Source organism: Tursiops truncatus, chromosome X (genome assembly GCF_011762595.2).
Source record: "Tursiops truncatus isolate mTurTru1 chromosome X, mTurTru1.mat.Y, whole genome shotgun sequence".
NCBI lineage: Eukaryota > Metazoa > Chordata > Mammalia > Artiodactyla > Delphinidae > Tursiops > Tursiops truncatus.
The window spans coordinates 117,507,687-117,529,886 of record NC_047055.1 but is presented as its reverse complement, the minus strand read 5'-3'; the positions used below and the strand labels follow the sequence as shown (position 1 = coordinate 117,529,886).

Sequence of the window (22,200 nt, the reverse complement as noted above, 5' to 3'; positions counted from 1 at the left end):
ACTTCCAGCATGGCATTGTCACCAGCCCCCTTTGCATGGTGATGCGATTAAGGTAGCAGCATTTTTATTATTCAGGAAAAGCAGCTGGGGGATCCATCAGTTCTAAGGCTTTGTCTTTCCTAGGTTAACTGATGGTCCTAAGCCCCCGTTTGACCTGACCATGATGCCCAGTACTGGCACTTTTTGTTTTTTCTCAGCAAACTGTACAAGCCCAAATCTCTTTTTGATTTTCAAGGAAACTAGATTCCTGCCAGATTTTGAGTCTGGACAATAAATAGATACTTTGTCCTAGCTTCTTTCTGGAATCATTTCGGGAATATTTTCCACAAGCATCACAGATACAGGAATGAACCGGCAGCTAGTGAACATTTTGACAGCCTTGTTTGCATTTTTCTTAGAGACAAACCACTTCAGGTAGGTGAAACGACTTTGCATGCTGGTATTTTCCACATGAAAACTGTTTGAAAGAGAACGTGTCATGCAATTTTTATCTATTTCTCTATGTCCCGGACCACATTATGTTAATTGAATAAAGGAGAGTTAAGAGTTCTTTTGTTCTTTTAAAAAGCTTAATTATGGTGGGAAGGTGGTAAATTTTTACAAAGGCAAGTTTTATGATGCATAACCCCACTCTGTGCATTTCAACGTATTTTCACAGCCAATGTGATATTAAGATACTCTGATGAGTTGCATGCTCTTTACATTTCTATATAATGGTGATTTTTTTTCTTTTTTGCTTTCAAATTCTTCTGTAAGTCATTTAAAGGGATTATTGAATGCAGTGCTTTTCATATGGTGGAAGTGATTGAATTAATTTGCCAGGAGCATGCTCATTTTATGTAAAATATAAAAGAACCCAAATTCTTAGCTAACTTGGGACTTCTATTGTATTTCGGCAACTAGATGCATACTATGAGAACTACAATTCAGGAAATTTCTTGAAATACCAAAAACATTTAAAATTTCATTTTACCACTGTACTACTGTTCAATATATTTAGAAATGTACTGCCTATCAAAACTGAATTAATATGACATCTCTGTGTTCGTGCACGCATGAGAAATGGATTATGCATAATTTTAAAAAGTGAGAAATCATTATTTGCATGCTTGCATTTTCTACTTAATTTACAAATCGTCTAATCAATTGATACCTCAAAATACCAGATTATTACCAGTAAGTGAAATAGCCATCCTAATGGCTAAGAGGTTCTAAGACAAGATAGAGATAAGAGATGTTCATACAACAAAGTGTAGGACTCTTCATTTAATTTTCACCACATTTTATGGTATTTTTTCACAGAACCAAGAGAAATGGAACATATAGCAATAATGCTATGAGTACTGGGAAAACCCACTATGTTCCTTTCAGGTTCATACCTCCTACTATGATTAAGAAAAACTGTAGGCTGGGTTTTATTAGAATCATCATCATCATCATCTTCATCACCACCACCATCACCATTATAATCAAATAATACTTGATTAATCAGATGAATCTGCATATGGGAATGTGAGTATTTCTAGGTGACTGTATCAATTTTTAACTCTTACCAAATGTTTATATCATCTTTGTACTTATATTTAGTATTACTTCTTTGAAAAACCGGCAAGAATGTGGTATTTTCCTAGTGATAAGAATTAACAATATTATTTGTCAAAATACTGAAAAGAAAGCTTGTAAAATATATACTTTATGGAAGAAATCAACATTCAGTCAACCACTATGTATTGTCAAAGAATTCATTTCACTATAAACCATATATGCTCTTTTTATAAGCCTTTTAAGGAAAATGCAAGTCTGAGAAATTTTCCAATTACCATTTAGTGTTTTTGATAACGCAAAAGACAAAATGCTTTAGAAGTTCTTTTTCATGAATACTAGAGAGTCAACAATTTAAATGCTAATATATAAATAACAGCTGATAACATGATAGAAGTACAGACATGCTCATTGTTGACCTATTTTAAAATGAAGTTAAATTTCCAAGTGAAGATTTTCTTTTAGAAAACACATTGGAAATTATTAATAGCTGAAAGCTGGAATAGAATCTAGCAGGTGACAAAATAAGCAATGGGATGCTTAATTCATGATTTACTTTGTTCTGCCCATCTTATTATGTATTTTTTATAAAAAGTAGAGGACATATTAAGGGCCGAAATGCTGGAAGAATGTTTTGGAAGTCATGGGGAAATAATTTAACACAATCACATAAATTTTAGAAATTATCTTCATTTCTCTGATGACACTAGAAAGAAACAGCTTTGTATATCTGTAAAACCTACAAGCTAAAGCTATGCATGTTGTATCATCTTAAACATCTTATGAAAGTTTGGTAACTTAGGAGATATGACTCAGGATTTATACCTTTCATCACTTAAAGTTAACTCTAGACCATGTACAAGTTAGGAAGTTGACCAAAGAGTTTATAATTTTCCTTTTCTTCTTCTTAACATATCAAATATATTTACAAAACACGATGTCAAACATTCTGTGAGCATTAGTTCTCAGGTGATAAGAACGTAATTGTTGCTAAAAGAGTTAATGATGTGTTTAGGGCAGCTTTCTGCAAAGACCATGACTCCAGGTCTGGAAAACAACCTTCGCAGACCCTATCTCCTTCAGATTTCTTGGACAAATTAATGGGAAGGACATCAGGATATGACGCAAGAATCAGGCCAAATTTTAAAGGTAGGTTTCACTGAAACTTACCTTAATTAAGCCTGTGGGAAATCTAGATGTTTGAATACTCTGAAAAAAATTTTTCAGGGCTTTTTATTATAAAATGAAAACAACAAGCATAGTATTCATTTCATTTTGGCATTCTTTGGAACTAGTTGATTTAACAGCTTAAATTTTACATGTTGCTTGCCACTTTCAAAAACTTTCCTCATTTGTGTTATGTTCCACAAAGAAAACTAACGTCAGAGATTATTGCCACATTGCCTATGTTATCTAAAGTGGGAGTGGGACTGGAAATGAATACAAGAACAAATGATGCACTTGATTTGTATGAATCGTTACACCAAAATCTTTGGTTTGGGTTTTAAATACGTACTCCCAAAATGAAGTTTACATCTCAATATATAACATGCCCTTTTATACACTTTCAGGCCTCTCTCATTTTTAAACCTTGTGAGAAAAGGCTCTAACTGAATATATTACAAAGTTTTGGTTTCCTCTTGTTTAAACATTCTAATTCTTTATTTGAAATTATTGATCTGAAGTTAACAAAGAAGATCATAGAATTGTAAAGTGCGTATGTCAAAGATGGTGGATACTTTCTTTGTTCAATTAGAAACAAACCAAAAAGTTTGGTGTTTTTGTATGTTTAACATTACAAAAATGTAATTAATAGAAATTACTTTTTAGAAATTACCTTTTATCTATTTGATTTATTTTTACTCTGAATCAGAAAAATACTGAAATAAGAAAGAACCTATTAATTGAATTGTTTTTGATGTTTTAATTTTTAGATACATATTTTAAATAAATGCATTTTATCTTGTAATTTAACTTAAAATAATGCATTGTGAAGTGCTTATATTTTATAAAAGGATAAATCTATAGTATTCTAGGTATTATGTCATAATTCATGCATCGCTTTGGTTTTGCTTATTAGCTATTTAATTGGATTGCTTTCCTTGAGGTTTGATTAATTTTTATTATTGGCAAATATGAGCATGAAAACTAAATTCAAAATTCTTTTCTTCTTTAAATGCTGCACCTCTGAATATACCCAGCTAAGGGCACATTTCATAAAGAAACATGTCAGAATTTTGACCAAACAGATGTTTTTGACTTATAGAGTATTTCCAAGAGAGACAACAGAACTTAGTTCAAAAGCTTGCTTTTGCTGAAAACAATTTTCATGTTTGCCCAATTTCATATTAATTTTGTGGTCAATGGAAGTCAATATTTGAAATAAAATCCTATGAGTAAGTATTCGAGAGTCAGCTTTTTCAATGGGCCGGCTCACTTGTACATTTATTCACTGAGCCATTCAATAACTTTTGAGTCTGAACTACATAAAGGATACTAACTACTGCATGCTTTGAAAACTTGAGAGTTGAAACAGGTTTGGATGCTACCATCAAAAATTTCATTGGACAGAGTAGATGTTATATGAATACTTATACAATAATATATAATACTAGATAGAAATAGTTAAGTAGTTAATGGTTAAGTAACATTAGGAAGTACAGATAAAATACTACAGGACTCCAACAAGAGCAGAGATGCTTTCCTATTAAGCTATGCACGGAAAGCTTCATAGAGAAGGACCAGAGATGGAAAATTGTTTCAAGTTTATGAGCATCTTGTTTAATAGCAGCTATTATTCATTATTTTCTAGAAATAATTTTTTAAAGGGAAGAAAAGTGCAAAGAGTAATAAAACAAACACCCATGTTGCCAATGCTACTTTAAGTGACCACATAGGATGAGCAATAATTTCCACACACAGCTTTTTTTTCTGGTTCTTCTGGGGATGTCACCCTTCGGAAATAACATTTCTCATGATTCTAAAGAATAAATAAATGAGGAGAATATCAAGCATAGCAAAGCATGGCCATGTTTTTGAGATCTGTCCTAAAGACATGAGTACAGGATGTTTTAAAGACTTATAAAAGGGAAATGGGTGGATATAATTTAAGACTCTAACGTTAATGAACTGTACTGACTTTTGGCTCCCTCTTCCCTTGACTCTCCGATTCAATGAACCCTGATATTCTTTCATAACTTTTACTTACATGGACCATTTATATCAGACCAATTACCTAACAGGTCTCACAATTCTCTTTACTGTGAGGATCTTGGCTTTTCCTAGATGTAAAACATTCCCTATTATTTTAGACTAAAATGATTTTTCCTCCTTGGTGTTCCCATGAAACTTTCTATGTCTAATATAGTTCTTTTGCATATTTATGTTTTATCAACTCACCCCCGCACCGCATCTGAGAGGGCAGGGAGGTACCTTATTTATATATATATAATATTATATATATCTAGTTTATATATATAATATTATATATAGTTTCAGGTGTACAGCATACTGACTCAGGGTTTTTTTTTTGCAGATTATATTCCATTAGAGGTTATTACGACATATTGGGAAGGGGTGGGAACTTTTGAGGGATGAACCAGTGGTCGTAGTGGCTGCCTAGCAAAGATGATTTTAGCTGAGCTGAGGAGAAAGAAATAAAAGAAAGAGATAATAGGGAACTCGTAACAGCAAAGAGACTAGGAAGACTATAGTACTTACTGCAGTTGATTAGCAATGTATCGATGAGAAATTTTATAGAGTAGGTAGAAATGGAAGGTGATTAGGAAATGTGATTGTACCTGGAATAGTGATACGCTCCCTGTAAATGCCAAAAACCAAGCTGACTATGATAACAATAAACATGGTGATGATGATGACAATGATATTGAAAATAACAATAATGGTGATTAATAAGAAGACAGAAGGGCAAAATTTGACCACAAGTATATAAGCAAGAGCCCAATATGGGCTGTTGAGATAAAGGCTATGGCTTTTCTAGAAGCCTTATTAAATATTAGCACATTTCTCTGTTTTCCTTGCTGCCATGCATTGGCAAGGGAAAAGAACTGTATATGCACATTTTTTTCTTACTGGAAGGAATTTTTCCTGCATCCTTTCAAGTCAGTAAAGTATTTCATGTCTATTCCATATCCCTGATGGGCTCTGAAAAATGTCATAATGGGCATATATACAAGAAGGAAGATGGATGTAAGCTAGAAAAGGGAACCAGAAATGATTCAGACTTAGACTCTGTAATTGAGAGTCATTCTTAGAAACTATAGGGAAAAAATAGCTTTTCTGATGTGCTGAAGCACAAGTGTATAAACAAAGTCGTGAGTCAGAGTTGCCAATTGCATTCCATCTATGAGAGCCATAGAGACTTGGGTCAGACCTCGTCAAAACATAAATTTTCAAAATCCTCAGTTCAGATAAAAACACAAGCTATGTCCATTCACAATTACCTGTTTCTGAAACCATGGTAAATGTTGATTCTATGTCAACAGGGAAGCCTCCTTCCCCACTTGGGTGATTTGTCTCGTTGTCAGTTGATTCATCATGGTGTTATTCCATCATCCTAACAGATATTCCTTTGTCAGTATTATTGTATCTTGAAAATGCCACTTTAAACATTAAGCTTTTAAAGAAGCCAAATGAAATGCTCAAACCTGGGCAAAATGCATTAGTTCTGATTCTCTCTCTTTGAAACAAAGCCTTTATCTATTTTAATAAAATTTTCTTTGAAAAGAAAATTAACTTAGAGTTATATCCTAAGTTTCATCCCAATGTGAAAAAATACATTTCACCAGAACATTCATTTTGGGATAGGATCTGGAATAGATAATGCCAGGAGATAATTATTCCCTCCACTTCTTTGTGCAGGCCATGCACACTAATCTTTCTTCCATATCCGGAGACCTAAATTTTAAAGTGTGATGTGTGATATTAAAACCTACATTTGCATGCAGTATGGTTTCCTTTATTTTCCAAGGAGTTATCAGCTCAAAAGGTGTTTCAGATATAAGTAAGAAACAGATCCACTTCCAAAAAACTAGAGGTCTTCATGTTTCTCCCCTTGGAAAGTTTCTTGTCTGTAGCCAAGTGGAACTCAAGCTCATGTGTTGTGCTTACCAATCCCAGGAGGGGTGACTTGAGCACAAATGTCCAGCAGAAACACTTGGAAAGAGTGATTCTCTCAGTTGGTGATAATGTAGCCCTAGTGTGATCATTTCATTGATCACTCTGGCAGATGCGGGCATCAGATATTACCATGGGTTCTGAGAAAAAGAACAGAATGCTTACAAGTCTCAGAAGTTTTTTTTTTTTTTGCAGAAGTATTTGACTTGAGTGCAGAAAGTAGTGGAAACCTTCAGGCACCTGAAAGGGTACAGTCATTTTATATAGAATAAGACAATAGGAGATAAAAGGGCGGAAGTGATTATTGAAAGAAAAAGCTGCGTGTATCAAAGAGAAATTTATATATGACAGTTTTGTTCAGGGATGATGTTGATGAAGATTTTTGAATATCCAAAATCCACTGGCTGTGTCACAATTTATTTTAGCTTTTGTGTACTGTATGTATACCAATCAACACATTTGTATATACTAGGCTGCTACGATGGGCCTGCAAGTTGCTTGTCAGGGGTTTGAGGTAACATCAAGAAGGAGGCACCTACAGCATTCTAACACACTCTGGTAAAGTCTATTCCAAAGGATAAGTTCATTTATTGGAGTACGTCTTCCATTCCATGGTGACAGAGTAGTAGAGTGGGAGGGGCCTTGGACTTGGATCCAGAAAACCCAGGTTCATGTCCTGGTTCAGCCACTTTGGAGAAAAGATGTCTCCGCCTCTCCATGACTCAGGTTTTCTTCTGAGCATCAAATGAGATCATACATCTGAATGATTTGTTTCCAACTATTAAAATTATTACAAATAATTTGAATTCTTATTACTAGTCTTCTACTTCTCTTTGATAACTGACACTGACTATGTATTCTCTTAGCCTTCATGGTGATTGGGTCCTTAAAGTTGTTTGAATTTTTTTTAATGGAAAAAAACGAGTCAAAGAAGTTCTAGCATTTTAGAGTCCTACCACAGTAACCAGGATGTAGATGTCACGTGTCTCAGTGGGTTCTCCTTTATTAGTCTGGTGGGAAGATTTCCAACCTGAAAGGGCTATTTCGTATTTCTAAATATGAGACAGAAAGGGAGCCATTTGTGGGAAGGAATCATCTTTATCCATTCAAATCTTACCCCTGATTATTTTCTTAGACTCATTTTTTAAATGAACCAAGTAAAAGACATAGAACCAATTTCGCTTGGTCCTAGAAAGGGCTCTAAATTTAATGGAAGATATATGACTGTCATTTCTGATGTATTTTCTTGTCCAGTTACTGCAGTTGCAAGGGTCACTGCACAAACGTGAATTGATTTTCTATTTTAGAATAAGTATTTTAAGGAGAACATTTTGTCTCTACAACATGGCAGGTTAAGAGCACTGGAAATGGAAGCCCATAATTTAGTTTTGGAGAATGTATTGTTCCTTGGTTGATTCTGGGTGAGTCCATATCCTTAATTTTCATTATTAAAAGAGCCTAAACATTTTATCCTGAGTTCTACAGTGCTTTCTGTTACTCCCCATGCTGAAGAACAATTCAGTCCCTTTTGCTGATAATCTGAGACTTCATTTAAAAAAATAATGGCATATGTATCAGGGTATCTCGGTACTTAGAGAGTGGACATTATAATGTGTCCAGTTGGCACTATCAGGCCTAGAGAAAAAAATAGTTATTAGCTTGTTCTTGGTGGTGTTGGGTGTTTTTCTTGGTGTGTTGGATCAGACGTTTGAAACAGGGTCTTAAAAATGAAAATATGATTGATTAAGCCTCATAACAAGGTCTTTGGAAGCATGCTGCGTTCTCCTTGGAGTTAACACCTGAGAGGCTGTCTCGACTGTAGGATGCAGCATATTCCTCATTGACTTCTTTCTTGAGAGGGCTACTCTGAACACTTGTGACTGACTGCAGACACTTTTGGCCATGTGAAGCCCATTAAAGGAAGGACCTGAGCAAAAGGAATAGGTCTCTAACTGGTATTCTTAAGTGTGAAGGACCTGTAAGAATAAAGTCACTAGATTTCCATTTTGGAGTCTAGCCTGGCCAGCCAACCAAACGTGGCCGTGGGGCAAGTATGAGAGGGAAACTGGACACTCTCTCTGACTCATGCCCTGGTTTATGCACTCAGCACTCCTTTAGGAAGTATAATACATGAGTACACCAAATGATGGCTCTGTTTTATTAACATGTCCATCCGAGAGGGAAAAAGAAAATCCTGGATCGAGTCAAAATGCGGAAACTCAATAGGCAATTATCATGAATGTGACTGGATAAGTCTTGTTTTCTATTTTTCTATTTCTTCTTTTTTTTCTATCAGGAGGCGGCTCATACTTTCTTGAGGACAAATAAGCTACACTTGCCCATGCATTGTCAAAGCAATAGAATAAATTTGCAGCAAGGGAGCACATATGTGAGCACAAAAAAATTACATGTAAAGGTTTTCCATCTTTATATTTGAATTTAAACACACAATTCATTTGTTTATTCCTTTAATAAATAAGTAGTGAGCAGTATCTATATGCCAGGCACCATGTTCTTGCTAAGTATACAGTGGTAAACAGAAATTGAAGCTTTTAAATGTCAGTTCTCACTTCAGTAAAAACTGGAACATAATTTGTAAGTTTAATGCCGTACCATCCAGGATCTTTGCAGGAAAGAAATGACACACTCCAACAGGGTGTGGGAGGGTTTGGAAAAAACCAATCCCTAAAGGGAGAATGTAGTACTCTGGGACTGCCAGCGATAGACCCGAAGAGGCAAGGGGGGGAGTAGCTACCAGAACCTAGAGAAAGTGGCTCTACCGAGAGGCCACCTAATGAGATCTATGGAGCAATGGAGTCAATCTGTGCTGGCCTAGCAGGGAGGAAGCTAGGGAATAAATATTCTGACCTCACTCTCCTCCTGCATTCCATTTCCTTGCGGGAACCTCTCGTTGGCCAAATCCAGCTCGAAGACTGAGGGCAAGGGAGCGGAATGACGCAAACCCGGAAGGTCAGCTTCCCAGAGCACAGAGAAGAACAGAAAAGAGGAGAGTCTCTGGGGGCAAATGGAAGATAATCAGCACAAAGTCAGCATATGAGCAAAGCCACCCTTCAACCTGGTGGAGCAGACAGCTCCCAAGCCGATAATCCGTTTAGTAAGCCTTCCTTTATCAGTCTTGGGAAAGCAGGGAAGTGAGAACGGGATATCATCTGGATATACTATCCCAATAGATAAATGATACCTCCAGATGCAGAGAAGAGAGAGGAAGATAGTGGAACGTGGTAGTTCTGTTTCCTAAGCAGACAACTGAAAGATGTGTAACCAGTGGACGGGGGTGGGGCGGGGAGGGAGGGCGGGAAGGGAGGAGGGAGAGATCTTCCTGCGGAATATACGAAAATAATTAATATAGCTTCCTTTCTATCTGATTTAATATGTTAATATGTTTGCTAATATTGTTGTGTTTGCCCCACAGTCAATCCCCTCCAGGCGCTCCATGCTGGGATGGGTTGTGGACTTAGATTTGAGTGCAAGACTTAATGCCAAGTCTCTTGGGGCAGCATTTCTGAGACACAGTCTTTCCTCCGTGCTCTTCTGTCTATACAGAGCTGAAGTAGAAGTGTTAGAAGAAAAAAGGACTGGGTGGGAGGGTTAGAAGAACATGAAGCCCAGGGGCAGAGTATGGTGCATTGTGAGGAAACGGCAGGTCTAAGGGACAGTTGCTTGTTTCCCACTCCTTGGTTGGTTTGATTACGGCACCTGAAATACAGCTACTACTCGTGGCAATTCTGCTACTTTAGGAAAACCTCAGAACCACTTTACCACCTAATTTTTCTTTCACTTTTAAAACCCAAGTATACGTAGACGATAATATAATCTATCTTCTTCTGATTTATTTACATTTAAATACTTCAAGATGTTGATTTCTAAGAACCAATTCATGCCCAACAAGGCAGCTGAGATTTCTTTTATCAGGCTTTCCCTTAGAAATAGCCTTCTTTGCGCCCCTCCGCCTCAAATGTATTCAGAAAACAAGGGGTCTGTTTATTTAGCTTTGAACCTCCAAGTCTCTGAAAAGTGAAGGATACACACATTTGGCAAACCACACCGTAACAACCCCAGTTAGAAGATACAATTCAGGATAATTTACACATACACTGCAGTGCTCACGATGGACTTCTCATATTCTATTTTTTCCTTTGAATTAATTGTGTCTTTCATACTTGAACATTGTATAGAGTATGCCAAGTCAAAGGACTTAGGATTTAATGGTAAACTAAACTGGCAACCAACCAGATGTGTTTCTCAAACCACGCTTTTCGGAATACCTGCTTTAGAGCCTGAGTCCTGTTAAAAAGGCACATAGCTGGGCCCCGCATTTCTCCAGCTCTACCTCTCCAGAAACACTGAATGATGGGATCTGAAAATACTGACTTTAATGATTTCATTACTTCCTATAGTTTAAGAACTACAGGACTAGAATGAGACATTTTTGCTCCTGTATCTGAAGAATAATATCTTCCTTATAGTATTTTTCCCAAGATAGTGTGGGCCAGCATTGCCTTACCAAATAAAGGCGGGGGGAGATCCTACAAGAAAAAAAAAATCTAAACTGAGACTCATGAGGCCTTGTTTTAACTAAACGTTTGCCAGCTGTGACCTAGAGCATGCCACCTAACCTCTCTGGGATTAATTCTTGTCATCTCCAAAATAAAGGACTTGGACCAAGACGTCTAGGTCCAACTTTGATAGTCCCTAGTCTTTACAGTCTAACATCTTTGAGTATGTCCTTCTGTAAATTATTGATGCACCCACAGAAGAGCTTGGATGCATGCAATCTTCCTAGAGAATTGGTCTCTGAGAAATTATTAATTCTATCCAGAATTCTTAGCAGTTGCTGATATCTATGACTCCCAATATTTCAAGGATGATCATTATTCTCTGGAAGACTCTGGAAACTTATGAGAGGGTTACTGAAGAAATCAGCCATTCACAATTTTTGTCTTGTTTTTGAAAGGTTCAGAGGTAGCAAATTCATGTACAGAGGCTGCTTCTAGGAAAAGTAGCTAACATGTTTCTTTCGTTCAGCATCTGGCCAAAGATGTTTCTCGAAATGCTAGTCCCATGAGATGTTCTCAGATATAAGGTTTAAAATGTGAAATAAGAATGGAAATTCTGGGCTTCCCTGGTGGCGCAGTGGTTGAGAATTTGCCTGCCGATGCAGGGGACATGGGTTCGTGCCCCGGTCTGGGAAGATCCCACATGCCGCGGAGCGGCTGGGCCCGTGAGCCATGGCCGCTGAGCCTGCACGTCCGGAAGCCTGTGCTCCGCAACGGGAGAGGCCACAACAGTGAGAGGCCCGTGTACCCAAAAAAAAAAAAAAAAAAAAAAAAAAAGGATGGAAATTCTGCAAACAGCCTCCAAGAGACTTCCAATTTCATTAGCATATTAAAATGTTTTGAGAAAACCTGCAGTAAAAATCTACAAATAAATAGATATTTTAAAAACTTCTTTTACCCAGGGGTTTATCCTCTACTTATTAGATCATAGATTCCTTAAATGAGTAACATTCTGGAGAACTGGTGTTTCATGGAATACACTTTGGAAAATGTGGTCTTGGTAAAATCCATAAATCTAAAAAAAATTTTTTGCCATGAAAATAGGTGATGATGATGGGAAACCTACATACATATAAAATACGATGATCTGCTAGAAAGATAACATTCCTAAGAGCGGGAAGGCCCCAGCATTCGTAAATGTGGCTTTCATTTTGATACATGGTCAACATTAGCATTCTGATGCCACAAGAGAGTTACTCCACAAGTTAGATTATTATTGCAGGCTATTTATCTCCTGCTTCATTTACATGAATAAATAAGCAAGCAGTGGCATTTTGAAAAAACAAACATTGAAGACAAAAGAAAAAACATGTCAGTACAGCAAAATACTTTGATCTGATAATCACCTTCTGGTTTAGTCTTTATGATTCTTGAATGCTGAGTGACAAATACACACTTAAACAAGTGACCTTTAACCCTGAACTAAAGACATTTTTTAGCAGAATATGACAAAGTTGCATGCCTGTATGGGAAATTTCCTTTTGGATTGCCATTCTCTTTTGGGCAGTTTTCCAGGATGGATAAATCTCGTATCATTTCCATTCAACTGTTTGTTGAGAATGTTTTTCCCCATCACTTCCTTGAAATTTAAAAAAATTTGAATCCATACTAAAAAAAACTTCATTTAGTAATTGAAAGTATGCAATATTTATCTCAAATAATGTGTGTAGATTTAAGGTTAAGGTCTTCACTTATTAGTATTTTTTTTATAAATTTATTTTATTTATTTATTTTTGGCTGCGTTTGGTCTTCGTTGCTGCACGTGGGCTTCCTCTAGTTGCATCGAGCGGGGGCTACTCTTCGTTGTGGTGCACAGGCTTCTCACTGCAGTGGCTTCTCTTGCTGCAGAGCATGGGCTCCAGTAGTTGTGGCACATGGGCTCAGTAGTTGTGGTTCACGGGCTCTAGAGCGCAGGCTCAGTAGTTGTGGTGCACGGGCTTAGTTGCTCCGCGGCATGTGGGATCTTCCCAGACCGGGGCTCGAACCCGTGTCCCCTGCATTGGCAGGCGGATTCTTAACCACTGTGCCACCAGGGAACTCCCCACTTATTAGTATTAAAATATATTCTAAGTTGGTCTGCTCAAAATGGATGTTTCATATAGTTAGATATATAAATTCCCAGGAAAAACTATTGAAAATTGTTTTCAATGAAGATGGATGCAGAAAGAGAAATGTCTTTGAAATATCACGAAATGTCTTGGGAAAAGAGTTATCTATATATAAAACTTGTTTATTACTAGTTCTTCCTTCATACTTTCTCTGAGTTAGTTAAATAAGCAAGTACGATTCTTTCTTCCTGTTTCTTACTCTAGGGTCCTAGTAAAATACAGAGAACAAAGTAGGGGGTGGGGAAATATTAAAGCTACCTTAGCCTTAATGGCTTCTGATCCACGTCATTTATAGTTGACCCTTGAACAATGCGGGTGTTGGGGCACCGAATCCCAGCAATTGAAAACGCATGTATAACTTAACGACGGGCCCTCTGGTATTCACAGTTCTGCATGGGTGCATTCAACCAAACATGAAGCGGATTGTATAGTACTAGCAGGTATTTACTGAAAAAAATTGGCATGTAAGTGGAGCTGTATAGTTCAAACCCACATTGTTCAAGGGTCAACTATATCTCACACAGTAGATGAAGACACATTGATGATGGGGCCATTACACATTCTGTATCAAACAAGTCCTTTATTTGAAACATTGCTTCAAGGTATCCATGTGATGGCACTGGCGTTGCTGATATTCCACTGTACAGCCCACAGATAATGGAATACCGAGGTTTAAGCTTTTCTGGTAGTTGAGGGTTGGCATATACTGGACCTTGAAGAGGAACTGAGTGAAGATTAACTATAAAGAAGTGATTTAGCACGCACTCTGTCTTCAGACTTTGTATCATATAGCCTGGGTGCCTGACTCAGATTCCTTGTTATCATTTGCTTCCAGTATCACTGAGGCTTCTGCATTTCTAGGAGGCAGACAGTGGCATCATAGTGGCAGATGGGGAGGTGGCTTTGCTGAATCCTTAGCTATAGAAGTCATGGAATATGAATAAGAGGGTAACAGTTTCCCCAGAATTTTCTGAGATTTGATTTTAAAATGAAGTATATAGTGTCTTCTCAAAATATAAAAACTTAAGAAGAGATCGTCTCTGTTTGAAAAGAAATGTCACACAGGTCCAATGCCTTGCCTGTGAATAGGAAACCCTGGCACTAAATTTTTTTTCAGGAAGATTTTTATAGATAAAATGCCACTCTGCTTGTTCTCTCTAAAATTTGAGGTCATAGCTTGTTACCAACAAGGTTGCTATGCTCTTCAGTATTTATTTTCTCTGGAATATTCCTATTATATTTTCTGGAGTTAGTGACCTCTCTGTGACCAGTGGCATACGTGACCTGACCCTTGCCAGACTAATCCTATATTATCAGACATGTTTTCTCTAGTTCTCCAAAAATAGGAGGAATTACCCACAGTCTGGGATACGTATTCCTTTTATTTCCCCCAAGCACTTACATTTCCAACATTCACATTTGTTTATCGTGCACATATGCCTCATTTAAGCTCATCCTTTATTCAAATCTTCTGAGCAAATATTCCCACTTAAAACTCAGCAGGCGGCTTCCTGTTCCATACATCTCATGATGCCAACCAAGTCTGTAACATGCAGGGCTTTCAGCAAATGTATAAATTTCTGACTTGGGACAAATATCCCAAAGCCCATTAAAAAAAGGATTTCCTCAGCAAGAGAATACACTTATCTCAAAGAAAAAAATTCCGCATTTCTACTTGTCAACGAGACTCTGCAAATAGCACAATCACAGGCACATTTTTTATTTTCCTCCTACTGGAAACTGGGCTTCTGTGAGCCCCTGGGTGAAAAGTCTGCTATAGTACCCAGTTGCCCCAACTGAGTTCATTTAAGAGATGTCAGTGTACAATTAACGGCAATATAGTTTGCGCGAAGGAGTCTTTGCAGAACTCAGTAGAAGTGGATGAACACGTGAAGCGTCCGTGATTGTTATGAGTCCTTCACCATGGGACCTTTCTCACTCCTCCATACATTGAGAGAGCATAATTATTATATAAGAATCTGGAAGCAGGTGCTAATAATGTACCATAATAACTGCATACGTAAAGTCCCAAGAAAGCAGGTGTCCCCTCAGTGTCTAACTTTCCATATAAATGTCAGAATAAATTATGTGCGTCAGTGATGAAGCAAAGCAGTTGAGGGTATTAACAAAAAGTGTCCATCAGTGACATCGTGCAAAATGCCACATAAACTGCAGAATAACGCCTCTGAAAAAAATTACTGACTTCTGAGGGGGGATGTGGCAGGTGGAAAGAAAGCAAAGAAATACAGACTGGATAATAAATAGATCCTTCAGGAAAGCTGAGATCAGAAATAAACTCCTATGCTTTTTTTTTAGAAAATCCATAGTGCAGCTGCTCTGGGTGCCTGATTGGTTATGTCTTTATCTGAATGCACAGGAAAATCAAGCTGAGCTGTCACCCAAGGGAGTGAAGAGCTCGAATACTAGTATCCTTGAATTTCTAGGCCCCTCATGACTCTTGAAATTCTCCTGGGACTTCTCATCACTTCCGGATAAAGTCTATACACCTGTACATGGCTTACCGGGGTTTTCACGGTTAGGTTTTTCACTACATCTGTCTGGGGTTGGGTTTCTGAGAAGCAGATGCTGTGTGGAAGTAATTTATTAAGGATAAGTGAGCAAGGGAGACATAAGAGAGTGATGAAATCAGAGAAGGACGTGGGGGGAAAGCCCAGTAAGGGTGTGATCTCAAGCAAAGTCCAACAGTGGATGAGTTCGACCTGACCCCTCCGGGGAACTCTGGAGTGTAAGACACACCCCAGAGCTGTCTAAATGGAGGCAGGAGAGCTGACTTTTCATACCCGCTCTGTTAGTTATTGGGTAAAGACGGCCTTCAAGGTATGCATGGGGGGCACGGTAGGGAGAGTAAATTCCCACATGCTTCTATCTCTTCTCAGGTGGGTAAAGTGAGCTCCAGTAGCTCTGGGACAGTCCTCTGTGAAAAAACACATGTTCTGGCTACTGGAAGCAAAAGCATAGAATTTTGCCATCTGCAGCAACATGGATGGACCTAGAGGGTATTGTGCTAACTGAGATAAGTCAGAGAGGGAAAGGCAAATACTGTTTGGTATCACTTATATGTGGAATCTAAGAAATACAACAAACTAGGGAATATAACAAAAAAAGAAGCAGACTTACAGACCTAGAGAACAAACTCATGGTTGCCAGTAGGAGGAGCGAAGTGGGGAGGGGCAATATAGGGGTAGGGGATTAAGCAGTACAAACTACTATATATAAAATAAATAAGCTACAAGGATATATTGTACAACACGAGGAATACAGCCAGCATTTTATAATAACTATAAACAGAGTATAACCTTTAAAAATTGTGGATCCCTATATTGTACACCTGTAACTTATATAATATTTTACATCAACTATATGTCAATTAAAAAGAAAAAAGGATACTGAGGTGAGAGGCACAAAATGGTAAAGTGGGATCCAAGGAACTTGAGGGGGGAGCATCAATATCGTCTTCTTCAACATCACCATCCCACGTGCCCAGCCATACCCTCCCACTCTGTTCCAACCTCAGTGCCCTTTTCCCCTGTTCTCAAACCTTTTATTCCGGTGCTTTGCACTTTCATTTCCCTTCACCATGCCTTCCTTTTCAGCAGCCTAATTCCTACTCATCCTACAGACTTAAGCATCAATACCATTTCCTCTAGAAAGCTTCCCTTACACTACTAAGTCCATCCTCTCCTACATGCTCAGTCTTCAAGCTCTCTTGTGATGGGCTGCTTCCCTGTCCCTTTCCCTCCTAGACGAGTTCAAGGAGGCCAGAGATTGGACTTATATCATTCTTCATTGTACCTCCAAACACCTGACGGTAGGTAGAAGCCAATAAACACGTATCAGGTGAATATAAAAATGTACAACACCAATCATTAACCACAGAATCTGTACTAATGCAAAGGTGGGTGTGAGCATTTGAACTAAAATAATAAATTATTATCTAATATCTGTGATTCTTTCAAAATGCACAAAGTCTTTTGCCACGTATGATCTCATTTCACTCCTTACACATTTCTCATGATGGAAAACAGCTGTAATTTTGTTTACCATTCTTGTTATTTAGGGGGGAGAAAAAGTTATCTCGTTACCCGACAGGACTTAGACCAACACTAGCTCTCCAGATACATAAAGCCTAAGATGGGGAGGAATGTAGGCCATCATTTAGAGAATGATGACAATGACACTCATTCTCGATCTGCAATACTTTATTGAAGGTATTTTTAACATAGATGTCCCCCCTTTTTATTCCAGGATGATTCTAATTTATCTTCAAAGTTGCAGGTTTTTGTGTACTTCCTGTCTTTGTAGGAGTTTAATAAATGTTTAATGTTGAATGAGATGAGTGGATTCATTCACATATAGATATATATCAAGCATTTATTATGCGTATGTCACCGTGCTAGGCACCAAGTAGAGGAGAATTAAAAGGCAAATTGTTAACGTACCAGCTTTCTAACCTCCAGCCTTTCTATCCCAGCCCCTCTACTTTGCCACTATTTCAGGACCAACATCCCATGTCTAAAAAGCTTTATTTTCCATGCCCAATACTGAACAGGGATTATGGTGGCATTAAGGTTACCCAGATAGAATCCACTGGCCTGAGGCAACTCTCCTCTTCAGTGCATGAAATGTTTAGTGAATAAAATCAATACACCCAAATGTTAATTTTGGATATACCTGAATTACCAGTAATTTCCAACTGCTAAAGTAATATCAGATTTACTTCATGGTTATAGCATTTAACTCCTTCCAACCAGCAAGCCTGTGGTTGATTCTCCTCTAGAATTGTCCTTTTGAGCCTTCCATCTTCATCAAAACTTGCAAAGTGGTTCTCAAGTTACAGGATTCTCCCAGATTATGAAACAATGGACCAAAAATCTTTATAAAGCCTGGAAGGCCCAACTAAGGTAGTTACTACTAATGATAATGTTTCTATTTCTCTGGAGCCTTAAACATGTGAGAGCTCAATCTGCAGAAGAGAAGAAGAAGTAGCTCTAGGCTTCATATAAAAGGTGATGTTCCAATTGGGTCTTGAGAGATGCATAGGTGTTCAAGGAATGGAAAGGGGGACTTCAGGTAGGGAACTCTCATGTCTGGAAAGAATTTGATTATTTGGGGGGGATAACAAAACATAAGTATAACTGAAGGAATTAAAAGGACGGAAGTCATAGAAAATAAGGCTAGAGAATGAAGTTAGTTAGGGCTAGAGTGTTAAGCTGATTATTAAGGCATTAAGATCTAACCATAGGTAACAGGAAGTCAAATCAAGGTTTTTAAGCAGAGAAAGGGCATGATTAGATGTGGATTCTAAGACGGTAACTCAAGATGCCTTTAGAAGTGTATGCTAGAAAGATGGGGGTATCAGGGAATCATGACATTCACCCACAGAGAGAAACGATGACAGTTCAGGCTTAGGCTGTGGGATTAGAAAGGGGAGGCTAAATTAACAAGATAAGTTCAAGTCAAACTGCATCAGGCAAGATATAGACGGTACAAGAGAAAGAGTCATGTTTGACTCAAGGTTCCAAGTTAAGCAACTGAGCAGACGGTGTTCTCATTTACTCAAAGAGGAGACGTTAGAGGAAGAAGATGCTAAGGAGGATATGAGTTCAGCTTTGAGCATGTTTTTGAGATGACCGCCACATAGATAAATAAATCAATCCACATAGAGATGTCTCATCTGCTGTTGAAAATATTAATCTGGAGCCAAAAAGAGATATCAGGGCTAGAAATGTAGGAATGGGAGTCATCAGATCATGAGAGTATTAACTAAGATCACTTGGTGCAAATGTGCAGAATGAAGAGAGAGAGGATTAAGGATGAGACTCCCATGAACATGAACACTGATGGAATGGGGGGAGAGAAGGACTCGACAAGGAATATGAAGGACTACTCACAACATCTGGAAGAGAAGCAGGAAAAAGATGTAGTCATTGATGTCAAGGGAAGAGAGAGCTTTGGGGATGAGGAAATCAAACCTGCCAAGTGCAGCAGGGATGTTGAATAGAAAGAGGCAAGGAAGTGGGCAATTGGGTTTGGTCAGTGGGACATTTTTGACCTTAGCGAGGGCGATATCTCTAGAGCACTGAGACCAAAGTCCAGATTGTAGCTGGTTGTAGAGTGAATGAGATTGAAGAAAGTAGGGGAAAGTGAGTTTGTAGACTTCTCATTTAAAAGACTAATGCCAGCATATGGTATTTGTTTTTCTCTTTCTGACCTACTTCACTCTGTATGACAGACTCTAGGTCCATCCACCTCACTGGAAATACTGTATGCTAACACATATATATGGAATCTAAGAAAGAAAAAGAGGTTCTGACGAACCTAGGGGCAGGACGGGAGTAGAGACGCAGACCTAGAGAATGGACTTGAGGATACAGGGAGGGGGAAGGGTAAGCTGGGACGAAGTGACAGAGTGGCATGGACATATATACACTACCAAACGTAAGGTAGATAGCTAGTGGGAAGCAGCCGCATAGCACGGGGAGATCAGGTCGGTGCTTTGTGACCACCTAGAGGGGTGGGACAGGGAGGGTGGGAGGGAGGGAGACGCAAGAGGGAGGGGATATGGGGATATATGTATACATACAGCTAGTTCACTTTGTTATACAGCAGAAACTAACACACCACTGTAAAGCAATTATACTCCAATAAAGATGGTAAAAAAAAAAAAAAAAGACTAATGTCAGGGAGAAAAAGGGAGATCAGATATCAGTTCACAAAGTTTGAGGGAAGAAAGGTTTTTGGTTCGGGTTTGGGTTTTGTATGAAATGGCCTCCGTTTTCTTGGTGAAGAAGTGACCTGTCGTCTGCCGCAGAGGGGCCACCACCACCGCCTAGGCTGGCTGGTCCTCAGTATAGCCAGCATGAAGCTGAAAAAGGGCACTAGGGTCTTGATGTTTTGTCTCGATGCCCTTCTTTACCATCAGGACAGATCGCCCAGACATTCAGGAAACATTTGTAAAATTTAAACACATTATAAAACAGAGTTTTCTACTAAAATACACTTCTCAGTAGGTTTATTGAGTGGGGAGAATTTTTTAAATATGAGACCCAGAAGATGAAGCCGGAAGGTATTAGATGCAATACTCAAACAGATGAGGGGAAGAAAAGGGGCTCAGGGTCCAAGTTCTCCATCATTCGCCTTCTTGGCCAACTCTTTATTCCTCACCGCATCCATCCATATATTTCACACCATTTTAATTGTAGCAACTCAGAAAGCGTTAATAATGATAACATTATTTGTTTATATTATTTGAGTCCTTACCATGTGTCAAGCATTCTTCTAAGTACTTTGCGTATTCATTCATTTACTCCTCCCAATAACCTTACAGAGAAGTGCATGCATGTTATTATTATCCCTGCTTTATAGATGAAGAAACTGAGCAAAGACAGCTGATGTGTTTGCTCATGGTTATATGGGTAGTAAGGACGCAGTGCTAGCTTTCAATCCCAGGCAGTCTGGCAGGCATCTAGCCTGTTACCAAGAGTAAAGGCCTGGAAGATTTGTGTTGTTGTACACCAAGTTCATGAGTTAGACTTGTATGTTTCTTAATTACAGAGCTATGCTAGGGGCTGTGAGTCTGGAGGCCTGCAAGAGCCTTTGGAGCATTTTGCTTCAGAATCTGTTTATTATTATTCAAATTTGCGTCCTCAGACTCGAGCACATTATTAATCCTCCACAAATGTTTGATGAATAATTAAATGAATGAGCCAAGCTGATTTCTCTCCAATCACCCAACAGCTTTCTGCTTGGAATGTATTGGAACCAGCTTGTAGATCGTTTTGGAGGGGGGGTTCCGGGGGGCGTCTGGTGTGTGGGGAGGCAGTCAGTGGCTGAGGAAAGGAGATGGGATACAGCAACTGCTACCTTCATGGGTTACACATTCTGTGATTTTGTCTCTGACTAATGGCATTTTCTAGTCATTTTTTTACATCTTCTTTCAGAACAAATGTGTGATGCATTTAAATATATTCCAGGAAAATGCTGACTATGACATACCAAAAGCATGCCCTTCCATCTGGCATTTTCTCTAGCCCTATAGTCTGCTTCCTAGTGTACTTTATTATCTGGGCTCCAGGAAATGTTTTCATTTAATAATCTCAGTCATTTAGGCATAGTGGGAGAAAACGCTAAGTCTGAAACCTGAAGTTTGCAATTTGATTCTCCTTATGATTACTTTCCAACATATATGAAGAGTCCAAGCCTGCCAAGGGAACAGAGGAGGAAAGGTTTTGAGTGCTGCGTGCTTGCTGGGGTAGCATTCTTTAAGAATTGAGACTGCTCTCTCAAATAATGTAGGTGGTTGTTTCTTAAGCACAGGAAGTACTTAGTGCTTATGAACAATGTCAAGTTTACTTTGTAGCAAGGTACAAATGAATCACAAAGTATTTGGGAGAAACACTTAGGATGTGCCTAACTTATAGGGGTTTTGGGAACTTGCTGAAAGCGATAGCAGACAACCCCTGTCCTTTAGCAATGTGACATCTTGCAGAGCAAATGAAGTAGCACACAGAAAACAAGTCCGCGCAACACAAGCCAACTCTTGTCTATGTAAACATGCAGCTACATAGGGAATGATGTCACGGAAACTAGGATTTCTGAGTAAGGGGAGTTGATGATGGCTAAAGTATAAGGAAGAGCTAGAAAATGAGTGAGGACATGAAGTATAGGTGGGGTTTACAGGGAGAATGCATGCCTCGTGATGTGGCAAGTAACATGTTAGGTGTGTTCCATGCATGATCTCATTCATTCCCGACAAAATTGATAAGCACTCCTGTTACCAGTTCCCTTTTTCTAAATCTACGAACTCATATTCAGAA

At 38.5% G+C, this 22,200-nt stretch overlaps 1 protein-coding gene across 2 annotated transcripts in view; it reads left to right on the top strand.

The window, feature by feature from the left end:
• The first annotated feature begins 346 nt into the window (after positions 1-346).
• Positions 347-22,200, top strand: part of GLRA2 (glycine receptor alpha 2) — a 195,031-nt gene continuing 173,177 nt past the window's right edge. For both annotated transcript variants that reach the window (XM_019925660.3, XM_019925662.3), the window contains exons 1-2: positions 347-414; positions 2,558-2,691. In XM_019925660.3, the coding sequence (XP_019781219.1) occupies positions 347-414; positions 2,558-2,691 (202 nt within the window). The remainder of the gene's footprint in view (positions 415-2,557; positions 2,692-22,200) is intronic.